The following is a 21,011-nucleotide window of genomic DNA, read 5'->3' as shown; positions in this document are numbered from 1 at the left end:
GCCTTTGACACATGTGACCACTGAGCACTTAAAATATACCACATGGACTCAGAGTCTAAATTATTAAAGTTTATTTAGACTTTAATAACATTAACTTGAAGATTGAACCAAATAAGTATATTTTAAAAACTTAATGGCATGATGTTTTGTTACATCAAGTTAAAATATTGTATTCAAATTAATTTTAGTGGCTATTTTTTCTATTTCTCTGTGTTTGCTGCAAATTTTTTAATTACATACATATCTTACTCTACCACTCTTCTGAACAGTGTTGCTCTAAGGATGTTCAAATCTACTTTGAGCAAAGAACATACCTTGAATTTCAAAGATATTTGTTTGCCAGAAATAAGACTATTATTGGCTTAGCCTAATTATATAGAGGTTGAGAGCCCACAATCTGGAAACTCTTTACCTCTACCTTTCACTAGCTGTGTGACCTTGGATAATTTGCTTAGTTAGTCTGAGCCAATGACTTCATGTGTTCAGATAGTAGATCTAAGACACTTAACAAGTAAGAGCTCAAAAAATATCAGCTATTAGAATTATTAGTGGCATTATCAGACCTAGTGATTAAAATAATAAGATTATAAGACCTAAGATATAAAATATAGGATCATAAGACCTAATGATATAAGACCTAAGATTATAAAACCTAAGGATAGCCTCTTTCGAATATAGGAACTAATTTGTGGCTTATATGTAACAGGCAACTAAGGGGCTAGGAAATATATGTAACAAAATTCTAGCAGAGAACTTCCCAAACAACCAAAAGAAAGTCTCATTCAGAAGAAGCCTTTGGACACCTAACACTTCAGACCAGAAAAAGATAACTCCTACTTCTTTAATTAAGAATAATGATACTACTGGAAACTTTTCTCCTTTCTGTGAGTGATGGTTCCATTTCTGTATTACTTAGTACCAGAAGGAAGCAAAGGAACAGCAGAGAATGGAAAAGAGCTTTATCAGCTGCAGAGGTTAACCAAATGCAAATCCTGGGTAGTATTCATGGACAATGACTTAAATTAACAGTGTCTTGGTCATGTCATTTACAGAGGAATAATATATACCACTGGACTAGGAACTGTAACTAGATGAGTTACAGGCAAGGAATGGCAGCTTCAGATATTGATTAAGTTAATGTAATAAGTATGTATTCATTTGCCTATCAATCTACAGCTCTCACTCGAATGCAACTTTAATGAGAGAGGAAACTTTGTTCGCTCTAAGTCCTAAATATTTAGAAATAGCCTGACAGGGAGCAGGTACAGAAAACACTTGTTAAGTAAATGAATCAAGAGAAAGACTCAATAGAGCACCTAGGTAAAAGGAATAGAGGTATGAGAAAGAGTCTGAAAAGTGCACCCAAATCATACAACTGCTAGATACCAAACATACCAAACAACAGAGATATGAATTTTGGTAGACAAATGGCCCAAACCTGTGAAAATCCCCCAAACCCTTCTTATTTTCCATGGCACAGAAGTCTTTACACACAATAGGTGAGTCTCACCGTCAGCTTCATATGGCAATGCTATTAACTCCTATCTATTCTAATAAAAATCTCATTGTCACCCATTCACAAAACCTACTATTGTCCACCTTCCCAAGGATCTCCATATAACTATATCCAGTGGGTACCACCCTTCAGAGAGATTACCCCTTATCCATCTCTGTCTCAGTTAATCATTCCCTCTTATATAAAGCATTTTGTTTCCACCTGACTTCCAGAATACCACACTTCTCTTGGCTTTTCCCACGTTAAAAGCCTCTCATTCTGATTCTGCTTTGCAGTTCTTCTTCAACTCCCAGTTTTATACCAGAGAGCTCAAGCCTCTGTTTCTAAATTCACTTTGTTAATTGTGCCCCTGGTATTAGCAGCTAACATCTAGTCCCTTCAATTTAAATACATTCTAGGTGATCATGACTCCCAAATATGTGTGTGTGTGTGTGTATGTGTGTGTGTAATATATATATATAAATTTTTTTCCTGGTCCTGGGCTTTGAACTCTGGGCCTCGGTGCTGTTTGTAAGCTCCTTTTGCTCAAGGCTAGCACTACCACTTGAGCTACAGCACCACTTCCAGATTTTTCAGTGATTAATTGAAATAAAAATCTCAATGGCTTTCCTGCCCAGACTGGCTTTGAACCATGACCCTCAGATCTCAGCCTCATGAGTAGCTAGGATTATAGGCATGAGCCACCAGTACATGGACCAAATTTATATCTGAAGCCTGACCCTTACCCTTCTCAATCACAAACCAATCTATACAACTTGAGTTGAATACATCTAACTTATGAGAACACAAATCAAATTTCCAACTTAGCAGACTGTCATGAAACTTAAATACTCAGAAACATACAATGGCTGCCTAAGTCACCCAGGATTAGAGCCAAAGTTCTTTAAAGGTCTACAAATATCTGCATATTTTATTATCTGACCCTCCTTCTAGACTCTCCTTTAGCTGCTCCAGCTCCACTGCTACCCTAATTTGTTTCTTAAATACGCATAGAACTTTACCTCAGCATCTTGGCACATGCTTTTTTCACTCTGCCTGTCAGATGCTCAACAGTTTGAAGCCCCATTTCATACAAACCTTTATTTAAATGTCACCAACTCAGTGATGGTTTGCCATTATCTGAAACTACAATACACAGTGCTAGTCTCTTCCTCCTCCTCTACCTCTTCCTTCTCCTTCTCCTCCTCCTCCTCCTCCTCTTCCTCCTCCTCCTCTTCTGCTTCTGCTTCTGCTTCTTTCTTCTTCTTTTGCCAGTCCTAGGGCTCAAAAATCTGGACTTGGGCACTGTCCATGATCTCCTTTTTGCTCAAGGCTAGCACTCTATCACTTGAGCCGCATACCATTTCTGGCTTTTTCTATGATTAATTGGAGATACGACTTCATGGACTTCCTGCCTGGGCTGACTTCAAACCATAGTGTTCAGATCTCAGCCTCCTGAGTAGTTAGGATTAAGGAATGAGCCACCAGTGCCTGGCCCTTTCTTCTTATCTCCATAGTCATATGTAAATTACATTTTACTTATTAATATTGCTTATTATCCTTTTCCACACCAACACAAACATACATCCATAGACATATATACACATAAGAATAAACTGTACTTGAAGGAACAACATTCCCTTTTTTACTCACTGAATTCTTAGTGCCTAGAATACTATTTGACATATAGTAGTCATTTAATAATAATTGTTGGAGAAATGAATGGTGCATAAAACTCTAAGAACAAAGCTGTCAAAGATAAAACAATCTGCAAAAGTTACCTATTATAAAGTCATATAGACGTATTTCCCCCCAAAGTCAAACTCACAATAATCCCAGGATCATTCTCACTATGAATAAAGCAAAAACAAAATAAAAAGCAAAAAAACCCCACCCATTTTATTTCATGAATTCTAGTACCTAATGATTATTAGAATAATCACTTGTATATAGCAATAATCACTAAATAATCATTAATTGATTTGAAAATACTAACTCATGGATAAGAGACATCTGCCCCGAGCTGACAATCTACTGTAACTTAGCAATTAGAAAGAATATATATTTTTTAAAGTTAGACAGACTGGATTTAGGTCTCAATCACAGTTTTGTTGCTTAAAGCTGTGCACTAAACTAAAGGTTTTCCAAAGTCTAAGTTTTCTTATCTATAAATGGGGAGCGGCAGAGAAGGTCCTTTTCTTTTACTTATTCTAATGATAAATCCTGTTCTAAAGAGTGAACATTAGCATATGTACAAAGCACTTACCAAAAGCACTTATGTGATCACACTCAATCAATGGCATCAAAAATTCATTTTACAATTAACACTTAAGTGGGTAAAGACAAAAAAAAAAAATCTCAAGAAATGAGGACAAATAAGAGTTTCTAGTTCTCTGTCTCTAGGAGGTCTGGGATTTTCACCAAGATTCAGAAGGGAAAGAGGCAAAGAGAGTCAACTGGTTTGAAATTCAAGAATAATTTTTTCTGTTTATTTTTGGTTTCAGTTTTGCTGTTGCTATGATCTGAAGTTTTTCACATAATGAGAAACAATTATTGACATCAAATGGTTATGCAAAATTATGATCCCCAATAGGTGTCCCCAGAGGCAAAACAGAGAGAGATGATGAAAAAGAGAAGTTCATTTGAGGGGATATCTATGATTTAAACAGAGTTTCAGATTAGCCATACATTCATGCTTATGTGACTCTTTCCTCTGAGAAGTAACAGCATCTTCCAGAATACCTGGTATGGTCTTCCAAGATATGTCATTCAGATTAGTGTTGCTATTGATTCTAGAACCCAAAAGCACTAATATGCCTTTTGGATTTATTCATTTATTTATTTATTCAATACTGATATTGGGGCTAGAACTCAGAGCCTAGATGCTGTCTCCTAGCTTTTTTTGCTCAAGGTTGGCACTCTACTACTTGAGGCAAAGCTCAACTTCTAGATTTTTGCAGGTTAATTCGAGATAAGAGTCTCATTGAGATAAGAGTTTCAGCAGACCTTCTTGTATGGGCTGGCTTTGAACGGTAATTCTCAGATCTCAGTCTCCTGAGTAGCTGGGATTGCAAGTGTGAATGACTGCTGCCTGGCATAGTATTTATTTTTTGTTAGATAGCTGGTGGAAGGGAGACAGACAAGGACAAATTGTCCCTACTCCCTTTCAAATTTTTGACATCTTCTTTGAGTGATGAAATCTTGTGTCTTTTCATATCTATGGTACCTAAGAAATCAAATACTTAAAAATAATGCTGTGTAGGAGTCTCTGGGAGAAGAGATTGTATCCCAGAAGTTCTGTGTGGGTAACTGAGGACAGATTTACAGATCTAGGCTCAATCTGGTTTAACTTTTTTGAAGCTGTGTCATGGGAAAATCGTGTTCATGAGACTTAAACTTTAAAGGGGAAAAGAAAAGAAAATCAGCTGTGTTGAGCACCTTGTATCATCCACACACCCTACTGGAGTCTTTGCGTGGGCTTTTTGGTGGATCTTGAGAGGTGGTTCCTTGAATAGCTGCTTAGATATCTCAAAAAGACATCCATGCCATCTGGCATTTCTGTGGTATGGCATGATGGCTCACAATGCCAAAATTGGGGTCAGGGCAATTGGGGTTTGCATTCTGCTTGTGCCAACTATTAGATAACACATGTCTGTAGTGTAGAGAGAGCTATTTTAAAGTTCAGCCCTTGTTCTCCCTTGATCCAACTTTACCCCATTCCTAGTACAAACCAATGAATTTTTCTCAAGCATAATGCTAGACAGATACTCTTCATTCCTTTTAACAAATTCCAAAGCTGCCATTAGTGAGGTGATCTTTTTTTGTATGGTTTTTATTGTAAAAAATGCTGTACAGGGGGGTTATAGTTACATGAGCAGAGTAATGAGTACATTTCCTGTTGAGCATTTTGCCTCCTCCTTTGTTTTCTCCCTACCATCCCTTCCCTCCCACCCAAAATACACCACCCTGCCGATGTTGTAAAGTTCATTTTCAACATAGTGTTTTGTACATCTCATTGTTACAATGGGTCAACTTGTATTCTTATTTAAGCATCTTGTTTTTTCCCTTCCTCTCCCCAAATTAGAGAAGTGTATATACAAGATGCAGGGCACTGACATCAAATACAGTGAAAATAGGGGTTATATTATAGGGGAGGAACAGACAAAGCAACAAAAAAATCACATGGTACATTATAAATATGTTAGAAGCAATAGCAAGAAAGCAAACAGATATTTGTGTCCCTACCTTGAGGTTCATTTTGCTTAACATCATTTTATATGGTCATATGTACATGGACTTTGGCCTTTTCTGCTTGTTCTACACATGTACTAGTTATTGCAAATAAGGGAAACCATGGGACCTATTTTTCTTTGGGCCTGGCTTACTTCACTTAATATAATGTTTTCCAAGTCTTTCCATTTCGTAACAAATGGGGCAATGTCATTCTTTCTTTCTGATGGAGGCATAGAATTTCATATATATAGATATAGATATAGATATAGATACAGTGATCTTTAATAAGCTAAATACCTCTGACTTTTGGATTCTCATTGCAGAGGTTTTATATGGCCCAGACAAGACCCACTTTACATAATGTAGACACAAAGCTCAGTGAAGGATACTTGTTAATGTCTCAGAATTTAAATACATACTACTGGATGAATACATCTTATTTGTATCTGGAGTCAGGAAGACTTCAATAGCAATTATTTGATTACATAGCATTTGGTTGTTTTGAAGAACACTTGTTTTCCCTTAAAAGGAAGAAAATTACCAAGGCAAATCACAGACTATAAAAAAATGTGAAAATATAGCTATGATAAAAAGAAAGCATTCCTGCTGCTTTTATCCAGAAGAATATAGCTGATGTGAGAGATTATTTTCAAACCACACCAAAATAGATTGCTTTTTTGTTTATAATCAATTCTTCATGTCAGGATAGAAAGCACCACTTTAACTAGAGATTTTTAACCACCATTTCTTAAGCTCTTTGGAGGCAGTATATGATCTAATAGAATAACTTACCAAACTTAAGCTTTATTCACAATATAGAAATAAATTAAAGCTAGTAGGTAGGCATCATGCAAAGTCCTAAGAACTACTTTCCAACCTTTTAAAAAAATAATTCTCATTGCTTGTGTGGCTATAAATATATACATATAATATGTCTCATATATATCATATTGTATATACCCTATATATCATTTATATGTTATTTAAGGAAACTTTCTATGAACTCTGCCAGAATTTACTTAATTTTTGCCCTTTATTTTTCTAATAATCACTTTCATATCCGGGTTTATTCTGACAACTAAAATGTAAGTCAAATGAATTCAAAATAAGTAAAAACAACTATGAATCTAGCAAAAAAAAAAAAAAAAAAAAAAGAAAAAAGCCAGTTTCACAAAGAAACAAATTTTATATTTTTTTCCAAGTAGCCAGGTTAGATTTTTTTCAACAGTTATAATCTGAACCACAGATTTCCTAGAATTGCCCTGGTAGGCTACCAGAAAGAAGGAAGGTGGGAAGGAAGGAAGGAAGGAAGGAAGGAAGGAAGGAAGGAAGGAAGGAAGGAAGGAAGGAAAGAAGGAAGGAAGGAAGAAGGAGGGAGGGAGGGAGGGAGGGAGGGAGGGAGGGAGGGAGGGAAAGCCATTTAAACTTTTGCCATTTGAGAAAAGGCTGAAATAAAGCATGACACATCTTCCACTACTGCTGTTTCATGATAAGAGTCCTTGAGGATTAGAAAGGTTACATGACTTTTCAAAGTAACTTCTCCAATCCTGTCTACATTGTTTGCTTTCTTTCTTTGGGTTTAAGTTTGCCTTTTCATTCTTTTTTTTTAATGAATGCTGCATCCTCATGTAGGTGTAATTATATTTGAATGTGTTTGTGTGTTGTATGAGCGTGTGTGTGTGTGTGTGTGTGTGTGTGTGTGTGTGTGTGTGAGAGAGAGAGAGAGAGAGAGAGAGAAATGCATGTATAATTAAGTCACCTCTACCATGAGAGAGAATTCTATTATATAGTTAGATAGAGAAGGTACAGAAAAATAACTTATTGACTGTCTAGCTGAGGATTACACATCGTGCTGAGTATATAAAAGAGCAAAAAAAATCTACAACTACCTCTACAAAGCTTTCAAGAGAGAAGTGGGGAGAAAGAAACAAGAAAATCAGAAATCACATATATGAATGGTACTAGCATGTCAATACACAAGGTTCTATGCAAAGAGCAACTAGGAAGATTGGTGGCTTCAGGTGAGATAGTAGCAGAGGCTCTTTGGTGAGTAAACTCACTAAAGCCTGACCTTGAAGAAAAGGTAGGATGCAGGAAGGTATGACATGGAAGGGAGAATGTTAGTGGTAAAAACTGTAAAAAGACCAAGGTGGGCAACATTTCAGAGCAAGTGTGCCTTCAGAAGGGGCTGAAAGGACAAACATGCCAAGAGAATCACTTTGAGTTGTGGGATTGATTCAATGATTTTTCTTTCTCTCTTTGTGGTCCGAAGTGGTATGGATAGGCCAGAGTAAAATCAATATGTAGTAACTTGGCTTCTGTTTCAATCATAGGATCAACATTCTCAGATTCTCCATCTGGGTCCCAATATACTAATAGACCTACAGATGAAATACCTATCTCCTGAGGGGTACACAGGTAAAGGAAAGGCTTGAGTGAGCCTTAGGTCTTACAGCATTGCTGTGACAGAGCTCCCTCATTTCCTTTGACAGAGGATCAATCTGAGGAGTAGAGAAGTTAACACACTTGCTCAGATATCCTCAGGGAGGAAATGATGGAATTAGTACTTTTCTGCAGATAGATTGAATGATGTTATGGAATCCAATAGTATATTTGCTGTTGCTTGTATGGCACTTCCATAAGTAAAAGTAAATTATATAAGAAAAGCAAGCCACAAATGCTGATCCATTTATTCTTCTTTAAAATAGTGTTCAAAATGTATTTATTCACTCAACGAATTTTCTGGATCACCTCCTGTGGGTTTAGCACAGTGGCGGTCACTGGAAATGACTTATGCATAAGATTGGCAAGGTAAATTAGTAATCTTCAAGTTTAAATAATCATCATAATAATGATACATACCACTTTGAGAATCTTTATAAAAAGGAGAGTACAGCTATAATTATAGAGTACCTTTAAAACCTATTACTAGTGGTATGGTCTAATATCTGAACTCTGATTTTGCACATACATTAAAGCCTTTTACAAGTCAAAAGTTTTGGTGGAAGAGAGAATTAGAGTGAAAAAGGACAATAATGGTTGTGGCCAAAACTAAACTAATTTATGCAGCTCTCATTAGAAATAGTCCAAGTAAATGAGAATTTATAGGATTGTTAATGGTCTTAAAACTCTCCTAAGCCAATCTAAGGTATAACTTTTATGACTCCATCAGTCATCTAGTATCTTAAGGTCAACAGATACATTAAAATTTAAGTATTTGTGCTTCAATTCACCTTAATATAAATCTAGTTTAATTTCTATTTCTTTTTTTTACATGTGTGCCTGTACTGGGGGCTTGAACACAGAGACCTCTCCAGCTTTTGTTTTTGCTCATGGCTGATTACCACTTGAGCTTCAGCTCTACTTCTGGCTTTTTTGCTGGTTAATTGGAGATAAGTGTCTCAGGGACTTTTCTACCTGGTCTAGTTTTGAACCATGGTCCTCAGATATCAGCTTCCTGAATAACTGAATAACATAGGCACAAGCTACTGATATCTGTCTAGTTTAATTTCTTAACACCCCAAGTTCCAGTTAGAAGAATCTTCTCTATTCTCATGTCACTTTCTAATTCCCCATCACACTAGGTTAAAATTCCTGTTTACTGATTTGGTCTCTTCCTAAAGCCCAGGCTCTATGAAAATATTCACTGTACTTAAATCTCTTGGTGTCATCTCAGGTGCTTTGCATGCATTCAACAAATATTTCCAGAAATTTCTGAGTCACACTATGAGATGCTTAGGAACCTAACGTACTCAAAAGCAAAGAGCCAAGCAAGCTCACAGTGCCTGGCTTTTATCTATGTGGCCAGAAGGAAGCCTGCAGAACTCACAGCAAGTAACTGAGGCTACACTTAAGTGTGCCTGTTGAAGAAGGGCATTCTGATGAAAGAAAGTCAAGATGCTTTAGCGATTAGGACTGCACTTCACTACTATTTTTTTTGTGTGTATGTAGAGTACAGATGACGGAAGTGTGAAGTGCCTGCAGTGTCTAATCAATGAAATCTGTGCAGATTGTTAATCACTTCCCTGGCAGATTGTGAGAAGTACTAGAAAATCATTAGCATGAAGAGATCATGAATCAGAATCCAGATTCTTTGCATACAAATTTGACATTTTCTACCCGTCTCAAGTGGACAGTCTTATAAAACAATACTTTGTATGAGACAGATCTTTACTAAGTACATATCAATAAGGTATTTTCAAACAAATTCAGTAAATATTTCATAATTTTAAGCATCCAAAGAAGACTTAAAAATGTTGAAAGTACCACACATTATCAATCACTCCTTTCCCATGCCACACATTATCCATCCAGAAAAGCCAAGCTAAACTAAACTGTTCATTTTCTAAGACTTCATAAACCAATAGGAATTAATGTCTTCCCTATTGTGTTGCTGCAGTCTGACAAAACTGAACTCATACAGGTATCTCTCTGATATTTCTTCTAGATGACTGGAAAGGAATCTGAGAAAAACTGAATCTTCGTTTTTATTTGCCTCACCATGTACATTTTCAGGCACCTATGGAATAATGTCTGATATAAAATACTGATGTCACAGAATGGTTAAGCTGTCAGAAAGTTAGCAGTGATGCCTGACCGGTGATGCCTGAAGAATGCTGCTCAATGTGCTTTGTAATGTAGATTAGCTCTTTCTCTGTTTGGGAACAGTCATCCATGTCACGGATGCTCCCTTTGGGTTCTTTTTCCTCCAAAACACACTCTAGCATCCATATATATCATTTTCCTGCTGCTGATCACTTCACTTTCTCTGCTATTCCAGAATCCCTTTTACAAAACAAACAAATAAACAAAAATTAGCAAAACTTGCCTTTCTTTTGCTCTGTTTTGTTGCCTAGCAGTGCTGACCTGAGAAGTTTATATTGTTGTCCAAAAAAAAAATGCATGATATTCAAAGGAAACAAAACAATCTCATGGGGGAGGAGTGAGGGAAAGGGATAGTGGGAGAATAAAGGAGGGAGTAACAATTCTGAACAAGAAATGTACTCATTACCTTACTGCTGTAACTGTAACCCCTCTGTACAGCATCGTTACAACAAAATAAAATTTAAAAATAAGAAAATAAACACTATATTCAACAGGGCCAGAAAGTCTGTTACATTTGCCACCAAATTACAGACAGTGAGCTAGCTACCTCTCATTTTCATTAATGTGACAAACTCTTAATCACATTTTATCATCTTTATTATTTCCTCCTCCAGAAATGGGGCTGATGAATAAATATAGAAAACTGAACTTCTTCGCATGGGGAAGCTTTTGAATGGGTGGCAAGGTAACCATCCCATATTAACAGTCTTATTTCCTTTTATTACCACAGTGCACAGCTATACCCCATGTGAAGTAAAATGCCTTGTTTTCAGTTCTCCTGTAACATAAATAATCTGTTTGTCAGCATCACACTCAACAACCATTTTCTGTCACTGTGAGGAATATTCTCTAGGCTGAGACACCCACAAAAAGTTGTTCTAATTCTGCTGGAGCTGAACATATAATTTACATTGCATTCTTAATTTTCAATTCTACTCTATATTGTCCTAAGTTCTGAAAGGCCATAGGTGGAAATCACTGCAGGGGAAGTCCATTGTTAATGATTTCCACTATGGAATATCCACTGAAGCCTTTTCTTCTCTTTCTGTTTTTTTTTCTATTACTAACAAACTTTTACTAACATACTTTTCTTTTTATTGCAACATAATATTTTAATTGACACATACCAATTTTATGGAGTACACTGTGCCATTTAATTTGAAGTCCTTTGATGGAGCTACTTTCATGTTTATTCCATTTCAATTAAAATAAACAGCCATGATATTGAGCACATTTTTGAATATTTTTAAGTATGCATAGGTCATTAGACTGAGTTGGACAGCTAAAATGATTATTGGTCTCTGACAGGTTCCGTAAAGGAAGAACTTATGACTACTTCCAGGGGTCAGAACACTCTATGGCACTGACTGAGTATGAGGAGCATTGTAAGTACATTCTAATCTATTAACCATTTGATCCTTATACCAACTCTGAGTAAACACTGTTGTTATCATCTCTGCTTTCATGGTAAGGACACTGAGTCATGGAAGAAAGTTAATTTTTTAATGAACCCATCGTTAGTAGGTAGAAAAGCAAGAATTCAACCCGGGCATCCTTTTTTATTAAGTAAATAGAATACTCTCATCTGAGATCCCAAATCCAGGTTCTTAACTACCATGCCAAGTTGCCTTTAGCACTAAATTTTTTTTTCAGCATTTGTGGAAATGGAAGAGAGAATAAATAGAATCCTTCAGCAATAAGAAAATTAAGTAGGCAAATCTCACAATACCTTCTGTATTCTAGTAGAGCTCTTTCTCTATTGGGGACATTTTTATCAATGTTGGAGCACTTTTCTGAATTCTGAATCCTTCTTGGGCTCTTCCTTAGACACTGGCCTCACCCAGCCTCAATTTGCTCCTGCTTGGAGGAATAAACTAAAGGGAGACCAAAAGAGCCTTGACTGCTGGTAAGTGTTTTTCTCAGCTCCCTGGAGCTGAGAAAGGGTAGAGCACCTTACAGAAAGAATTCTAATTTGTATGTAAAATCCATAGCACTCAGTGAAACTTAGAAAACACCACTGTTATTATCTAATGTATCAATCACTCCATCATTGATCTCTAGTTCTTCTTTGCTCATGTTTGTGTTCTTGTTGGGGGCTTGAGCTCAGAGACGGGGTGCTGTCCCTGAGCTCCTTTTCTTCAAAGCTAGCGCTCTACCACTTGAGCCACAGCTCCACTTCTGGTTTTTTGGTAGTTTCTTAGAGATAAGAGTCTCTGGGACTTTCCTGTCTGGGCTGGCTCTGAATTGCTATCCTCAGGTCTCAGCATTCTGAGTAGCTAGGATTACAAGCATGAGCCACTAGTGTCCAGCTCTCAGTTCTTCTTTTAAGAGATAATATAATGATATATCCAAGACAGGTGCATTTATGAGAGCAACAGAATATTGCAGAAGGCACTGTGCACTCTTTTGAATTGGTATTCTTTTTGGAGAAATATTTACAGTATGAGTGTTAGGTATTATACCAACTATTATGAACATAGCAGTTCATAATAGAGTTCCTGTAAATATATGAGCAAATCAAATATTATTTTTTAACTATGTAGAGGAAATTATGGTCTCATAAAGCAAAGCTAAGAAATACTTTATTGATACAATAGACTTGGAAAATTATCCCAGAAAATGTAAACTTTAGTTGGATTCAAGTGAATTTAGTCAAAGTAAGTAGAAGAGATCCAAGCAGAGGGAACTAATATAAAATAATGGAGAAGCAAGTGTGTAACAGCACTCAGGAACTGAGTGGCAGCAGTAGGAGTTACAGAGGGAAGCAAATTCCATAAAGGGAAGGGACACCTGTTAGGGAGACATATTAACTATAAAGAGCCATTGGAAGGTGGGAAGATCTTTAGGTGGAGGATGGTCACAGTATGACTCCTATTTTAGAAACCTCATCATGTTTGCCACAGGAAAAATAGACCCAAAGAAGACAATAGAGAACATGGAGTGGAAAGGAAAATTTTTATTTCTTGGGAGCAGTGTAGAAAAGAAGCAGGACTGTGTCTTGTGCAGCATCAGTGAGGGTAGAGAGATATGGATAGACATGAGTGAGATGGAAGAGAAGAGTAGATAGGTCATAGATTAGAGAAAGTAACTGTGGAGAAAGAAGCATCAGGAGCCAAGCACTGGTGGTTCATGTCTGTAATCCTAGCTACCCAGGAGGCTGATATCTGAGGACTGCAGTTCAAAACCAGCCTGGGCAGGAAAGTCTGTGAGACTCTTATCTCCAATTACCCATCAAAGACCCAGAAGTAGAGTTGTGGCTCAAGTGGTGGAGCACTAGCTTTGAGCAAAATAAGCTTAGTGACAGTGTCCAGCCCCTGAGTTCAAGTGCTAGGGCCAGCACAAACAAACCAACAAGAGAGAAGTTTGGGAAATAGAGATGGTGAATTCAATGGAGTTTCTACCTAGCTGAGGGAATCCAAGGATATTTAATTGTAAAAGTTGGAATAGGCAGAAGGTAAACTTTTCACCTCAAATGATCCCTGTTCAAACTCTAAAGGAACGAGTACACATCTTAGCAGGCTCACTCTATCCCCACTGGCAGCCCAGTACAATGATGAGAATAAATATGGAAATTTAGATAGTTATTGAATGACTGGAAGGAAAAGTAGGGAACTCTTTTATTGCTTTTTTTTAAAAATAAGAATCAAATGAGACAATGGAGAGAATTGGCCCTAATTGCTATTTATTTAATGATGAGTATGAAAAGAAAGATGCTTTTACCTTGCCTCTAGTTACACAAATTAAAAAGGTACTTGCCACCAGTGAAGAGGTCTTCTCAGAAATACTAAATCTGAATCTGATATATAGCCCACATCTAGCAAATTTATTGGGAATATGTGTTAATGACATCCCAGACCCTGTAGGGGTGGAACACTGAAACCCAGGAGGTAAGATAGTGTCAAACAAGTAGTTTCTCTCTCTTTTTTAAATTTTCTTTGTTCCTAGAGCTGAGGACAGAACTCAGGGCTGTGCACTTACCAGGCAAGTGCTCTGCCACTGAGCTAAATCCCCAACCCTAAGCAGGTATCTCGAAACAGACTGTATAGAGGGGAAACTTCAGCCCATTTTACTATTTTATTGCATACAATGTAATACTTTTAAATAAGAAGATAATAAAGAAACATAGCAACCAAATATAATGGCTGAACTTTGTTTGAATCTTGATTCAAACATATTTTAGGAAAATGTTGTAAGAAAATCAGGGACTTTTTAACACTCTCTAGATACTGGATATAGTAAAGATTATTATTATTATTATTATTATCATCATCATCATCATCATCATCATCATCATCATCACTAAGGTTTTTTGAGACAGAATCTTACTAAATAGTCAAGACTGACCTTGAACTCAGGATCCTCCTGCTTCAGCCTCCCAAGTGCTACTATAGCAAGTGTGGCTACAATACTCAAGCTAATAATAAAGAATGATTGTAGCCAGGTATGCTGTCTCAAGCCTGTAAGCCTAGCCACTTGAGAGTCAGGGATTGGTGAATTAAGGTTTAAAGCCAGCCTGGGGAAAAAAAGTTTACAAGCCTACATCTGGACCGATGGCTGGGAACTGTGGAGTGCTTTATATCCTAACTTATGGGAAAACACAGTGGCTGGGAAATGTACTGAGTGTGCATCATCTTAGTGATTTGGGAAGCACATATAGGGGGATTTCAATTCAGACCAGACTAGGCATAAATCAAGAGCTTATCTTGACTGTATCTAGCCCCATAAGGGGCTGTTGGTACACGTTAAGGGATAGTGTACCTGCTTAGCAAGCATAAAGCTGAGAATTCAAATTGCAATGCTGTCAAAAGGAAAAATAAGGACATTTTAAGGGATTGTTTATATACCTATGCAGTAGAGTACTTGTCTAACATGTGCAAGTCATTGGGTTTGGTCCACAGCAAAATAGTAAAACAGAATTGTTAATGGATAAGAGTATTGTATATTTTCAATACATTATATTTTACGGATGTGAACAGCAGTTTTTGTAGATGAATTAAATGATTTATATATTGGATCTCCTCCCCCCCAAGCAACCCAGTGCAAACAGGAGAAAAAAACAGAAGTATGGATAAAACCAGATTGTCTTGTGATGATAACTATAGTAATTGATGATGGATTATATAGAAGTCGGAACTCCAGTTTCTAGATTTGTTAGTATTTGAAAGTTGTCCATGACAGAAATATTTTAAGTGACTTTCAAAGGTATGCAGAATTTAAGGAAAGTTATAGCAAAGATCAGAGAAAAATAGCCACAGTGTGTAATGATACAGTTTGTCTATTGATTTCAGGAGGCTGCTTCCTCTGCCCTGGGCCTTCCTGTACTCCTAAATGCTCATTCTCTTCCTTATCCTTGTTTGAGAGATTTTGAAGGGTTTACTTGGGAACATGGTAGCATGTTTACAGCTATTTCACTTCTAAAGTTCTTTGATAAGATCTAAATCTCATCAGGCTATCAGGAACCTTCCATCCTTTCCCCACAATCATATATATATATGTTTGAGCTTATCAGGAGTGTTGGAAGAATCTTAGAGCCCTTCTCCCTCCCCTTTCTCTCTCATCTTAACACTGCTCTTGCTACAATATTCATTCAATGAGACCCTGGGTCCAGGAAGAACCCATGTTAATTTCCTCCCACAAGGACTTGAACTCAGGTAACAGATCTTAGATGATCTGGCAGTAAAAACAATATAATTAAATATTTTACAAACATATTTACATGTTGTTATATTTAGTCAAATTCTCAATGCACAGGCTTTTAAAGAAATACAAATTTTCCCTTATTATTCCTGTATTGTTGCTATATAATAATATCTATCTGAACATTGGGTCTAAATTGACTTCACAATGAAACCTTATATTTAATTGTACCTAAAAATTATAAATTAATAAGCTTCGATTCTTAATAGCACTCCATACACTGTGAAAGGCTGCCTGGCCCACAGTCATTTCAAGTGCTCTTAGGCACAAATACCTCTGCCTTGAAAGCATTTTGAGTGCAATGACAGAGCAGAAGTCTTCGTGACAAGTTCTGATTATGGCTTAGAGGGAAAGAATTGGAGAGCAGGAGTTACTCCAACAGAACAAAAGACCTAAATTAAGAGGACAGGGAAAGTTAGGGAAAGTGGTATTAAGGTGCTGGAAGGGACTCAACTTCACATACCTCATAGTTGGGCTGCATCTCACATCTCTAGGGGCAGTAAAAATTTATGTTATTGTAGCTATCTTTCAAACAACCAGAAGAAGAAAGCTACCGTCATTTGGGGACAGATGCACATCCACTTGTTTTCTCTAAGAAAGCCTGATCTTTAATTGAAGCTTTTATGGTCAGTCTTGGGAAAATTATTCACACTGGACATAACCATATATTTCTTCCCAATACCAGATCAAACACCTGAATTCTAAATGGGAAATGATTTCCTAATCTACTTTTTGCCAGCACCTTATCTTAAGCATAAGACCTAAAGACATATGTTGTATATGTCAAGACATGCAGGGACTTTTGTAGCTGTAACTTTGTAAATTTAAGAAAAAAATAAAAGTGAAAAAAGCACCTATGAAAAGCACCTACGGAGAGATGACAAAACAATATCCGTTTCTGTAAGTCACAGGCCTCATAATATGTGTTTTGAACTAGTTATCACATGAATTGATGTCTCTACTTATGAGGGACTTATTAGATGCAAATACCCTTGAATTAGGATGTTTTCCATTATTAATCCAAGGTAACTCACTCATGACTAAGCTTAAGCAACATGCATAATTCTCCTCAAAGGAGAACAATCTTTCCACTCCCTTGGGCTTTGGGAAATGCTCTAGAAATAGAGGATCCATTTGCTTCCAGGCACCTGTGATTTTCTCGCCAAGTGATTCAGCGATCATTGAGCATCTGGTTCAAAAACAGGACTTGTCTTTTCTGAATTACTTAATTCTCACTTTATTTAGAGGTAAAGCAAGAGGAGCTGTCTGATGTTTATACAATTACCTTCTTCCTGAAGAAAAAGGAAGTATTATTTAGCCAATTTGATGGGAAATGTGAAAAGTTATCTTCTTATTATTTTTAAATAAAAACAAAGACATCTCTAAATATTTTGTGAGGCAACTGTAACAGGGTTTTCTTTCTTATGTTTCTATAATATTCATATTCACCTACAGCATTTTACATGTCATTTCTTATGTGTAAGTGATACAGATAAGCAAAGTTCTTACTCTTAAACACATGAAGACAGGTGTAGATTTTTTCATTGTTCATAGGTCTCCATGAACAAAACATTCACTTATGTTTAACTCATATTGGTGCATAATTCCAGTTCTACAAGAAAATTAATGAGGTAGAGTCTAAGCCAGGTGCCAATGGTTCACGTCTGTAATCTAGCTATTCAGGAGGCTGAGGTCTGAGGATTATGGTTCAAAGCCAGCCCAAGCAGGAAAGTCTGTGAGACTCTTATCTCCCATAAACCACTAGAAAACCAGAAGTGGCACTGTGGCTCAAATGGTGGAGTGCTAGCCTTGAGCTGAAGAGCTCAGGGACAGTGGCCAGGCCCAGAGTTCAAGCTCCATGACCAACAACAACAACAAAATGCAAACTACTATGTACAGTTCAGTAATTTCTTGTCCTTTTTTTTTTAACTATGATGTACATTCAGACAAAGTGACTTTGCACTATTCCTAAGTTTTCCTAAGTTTTGAGTCTGATTTCTAAGAATTAATTGCTTGAATCTAAGTAGGGTGTGTGTGTGTGTGTGTGTGTGTGTGTGTGTGTGTGTGTGTGTGTGTGTGTGTGTGTGTGTGTGTATTTTCCCACCCCAGGAGGAAGTCAAATTCTTCAGAGAAAAGCACCATTGCATGCAGTCAACTCCCTGTTTTAGAGCACCTCCCATGGTTTTAGCCCATTAACCCAAGCATAACAGCTTGATGAATTAATGCTTATATAGGCACAGTTGGCAGCTTCTAATTAAATAATTATAGCTAAGCAGCTGCATGGAGGCTGTTATGTACCCTGGAAAGCCAGATGTCAGTTTTATTGGTCCTAAGACAGAGGAAGAGTTAACACTTAGCTCTGGATATTTTGCACAAAATGAGAAACAAAAAAAACCTGAGAAACAAAAAAATTCATAACTTACATTTACCTATCTCTAAGATGCATTTTCCTCAAAAATTGAGAAGGTATTTGTTCTACAGAATTGCAAATAGTTGCATTTCCTTTATAGAAGGTGGAAAAGCCAGAGTCTTATCTCTGGCCTCATGGGAAATTTGCCAGATGGAAGAAAGTAGTATCTGGTGACTAAACTCTGGTCAACAGGAAGATATAGATTATAAAGGCTGCAAATAGGGTCACGGGCCAAGTAATATTTGTTATCAAACACTAGTATGCTCCTAAACTGATTTAATTTTTCTCCACAGGCTCTCTTGTTTATATAACCCATGTGTTCCCACTTGTACAAACCAAATAATGTGATAGCCCAGTTCACAGTAACTCTGCTTCCCACTGTTCCTTCTACCAAGATTTTTAGCACCATCTCCAAATGAACTATACAACTGTAGGCTAAAACCAGTCCAAGAAATTCAGTATACTTTTATGTTTTAAAAAAGGTTGATATTTTAATCCTGAATTTGAAATTTTGTATTAACGTAAAAAGACAGGATATTGAATGCTAGCCATGGAAAACGATTCTTACTGGATATTACCACCAAATCCTGGCCTTGTTCAAAATCAGCAGTTAAACAGCAAATAGTACAGGCTGATTTACTGCTGCTCTTCCTTCAGAGATCACTGACTAAAGTTCCAAGTTTAAAATAATGGGTTTACAAAGAAGAGCAAGGTAGTATACAACCTAAGTCTTCATTTAAGCAGATCCCCACTTAAAAGACAGTAGTAAGATCCTTTCATTTCCCCCACTCTGGTTTACTTTTATGTCAGTAATTCTACCACCCCTGTTATCTGAAGGTGTTTGGATGTGCTTGACAATTCTCAAGGAGCTAGCTCCTTTTAGACAGATCTTTAACAAAGTTTGGCTTAATCAAGTCTGCCCTGCAACTCAAGTCTCAGTACAACATGTAAAAGAATCAAACAGCAGATCCATAAAGCTCATAACAGTGACTTTCAGACTGGAGTGGGGGGGAGCTTCCAGCAGTCTGCACTGCCATCTAGCCAAGACCACATCATTCAGAGCAACATTTGTGTTCTGCAAGCTCCTCACGAATACAGATCGTTAGCAGCCAGCTTAATAGACCCCCAGAGTTTGGCTGAAAAGTCTAAGAGTAGTCTGTCATCCGTTCTGATTCTACCGAACTCCACAGACCAATAGCCAAGCTGTCATCATCTGCCTTGTCTTCAAAATTCAATATCTGACAAAAGACACACATGGGCATTTTCATTCCACATATTCTCTACAGCAATAACATTTGCACCTTGAGATTTCAAAAAATGCTTGACTATCCTGTGACTTCATTGGGAAAATAGATAAAAGTTGCTTCCGTAAGTCACGAGAGCTGAATGATAACCTCTAGTACTCGAGCTACAATAGAAGAGTTACAGCACTCACAAACTGTCTTCCTTAGATACTGACAATGCATGCGGACTGTCCACAACTGTGAAGAGAACAGATACACACAAAAACAAATGGAATCCTTTGTACTTACGGTAGAAGACATATTCAGTGTAGCTGGACCAGATCTTGTCATCAGTATACTGGTTGACAAAAGACGCTGTCACTGATGAGTTACAGGCCACCATGTGGAATCCACACTCTGATAACATATCAAAAGCCCTTTCCAGATGCTTGAATTTGAGATAAAATCTGGAGGTGTATCTTTCTGGTGCTCTGTCAGGGTCTCTGCTTTCATTCAAAGTTTCTCCAAAGACTTCCTTTGCCAAGGAAATTCTTCCACAAACCAAAATCCGGGGAACTCTCCGAAACTTGGCATCGGCTTGCCCCTCTCTTCCCAATGTGCAGGAGCCCCTGTAACCCACAGTAATAAAACCCCATTTGCGGTCAGCAGGCAGCAGGGAAGAAGGGGGACAGATCCTTGGGTCGCTCCCTTGGGAAGCATCTTCAAAGTCACTGTGGCAAAATTCATCCGGGCTTTGCTTGATTTCATCAGGGGTCAGGAGTCTGACCAGGTCTGGAAGTTGGAAGTACTCAGCTTCCCTTTTCAGTCTTCCTCTTTCTGGAAAGTGATCAGGCAGGACCACCTGCCTGTCCCTGAGATAGTCCAGAATATAACGGAACAAGAATCCATCTCTGTCAATGAAAAACCTTCCCTTGGAGTCCTTGGCTAGATCGTTAGCCATGTCTCTCTTTGGGGAAAACATTTTCCACAGGAGGGAATGAGAGATGCTTATTAGTGTGGAATGGCGTGTGAAGTACACTTGACCCCCAACATTCAGTTCTATGACTTCAGGGAAGGAGTTTGGAATTGTGGTCCCTTGTTCTCGGGGGTAATAACGACTACAGTTTCCACTCAGAGCCATTGTCCTTTTCTTCTTCTCTTGGTCTTTAAAGGATCAGTCCAGTGGAGTCACAGCTTTATCCTTTGCATCAATTTGCAGGCGAGGAAAAAATGATCCTTACCTGCTAAAAATGGCCTTGCCCCAGGTTTGTTTCTTTGTTTGTTAATTCCCCAATAAAGGAAAATTTAGAAGAGTCCACAGGTGAAGTGATGCTGAAAATGTAGTTTG

At 37.5% G+C, this 21,011-nt stretch overlaps 1 protein-coding gene across 1 annotated transcript in view; it reads right to left on the bottom strand.

Moving 5' to 3' along the window:
- The window catches only part of Kctd16 (potassium channel tetramerization domain containing 16), a 275,058-nt gene extending 254,254 nt beyond the window's left edge, over positions 1-20,804 (bottom strand). The window contains exon 1 of the mRNA XM_042692202.1: positions 19,973-20,804. Within this exon, the coding sequence (XP_042548136.1) occupies positions 19,973-20,804 (832 nt within the window). The remainder of the gene's footprint in view (positions 1-19,972) is intronic.
- Positions 20,805-21,011: the final 207 nt, after the last annotated feature.

This window comes from Dipodomys spectabilis, unplaced genomic scaffold (genome assembly GCF_019054845.1).
Source record: "Dipodomys spectabilis isolate Male_0828 unplaced genomic scaffold, ASM1905484v1 ptg000147l, whole genome shotgun sequence".
Lineage (NCBI taxonomy): Eukaryota > Metazoa > Chordata > Mammalia > Rodentia > Heteromyidae > Dipodomys > Dipodomys spectabilis.
Note: the sequence above shows the minus strand (reverse complement) of the source record. Positions and strands in the feature narration are given on the sequence as shown.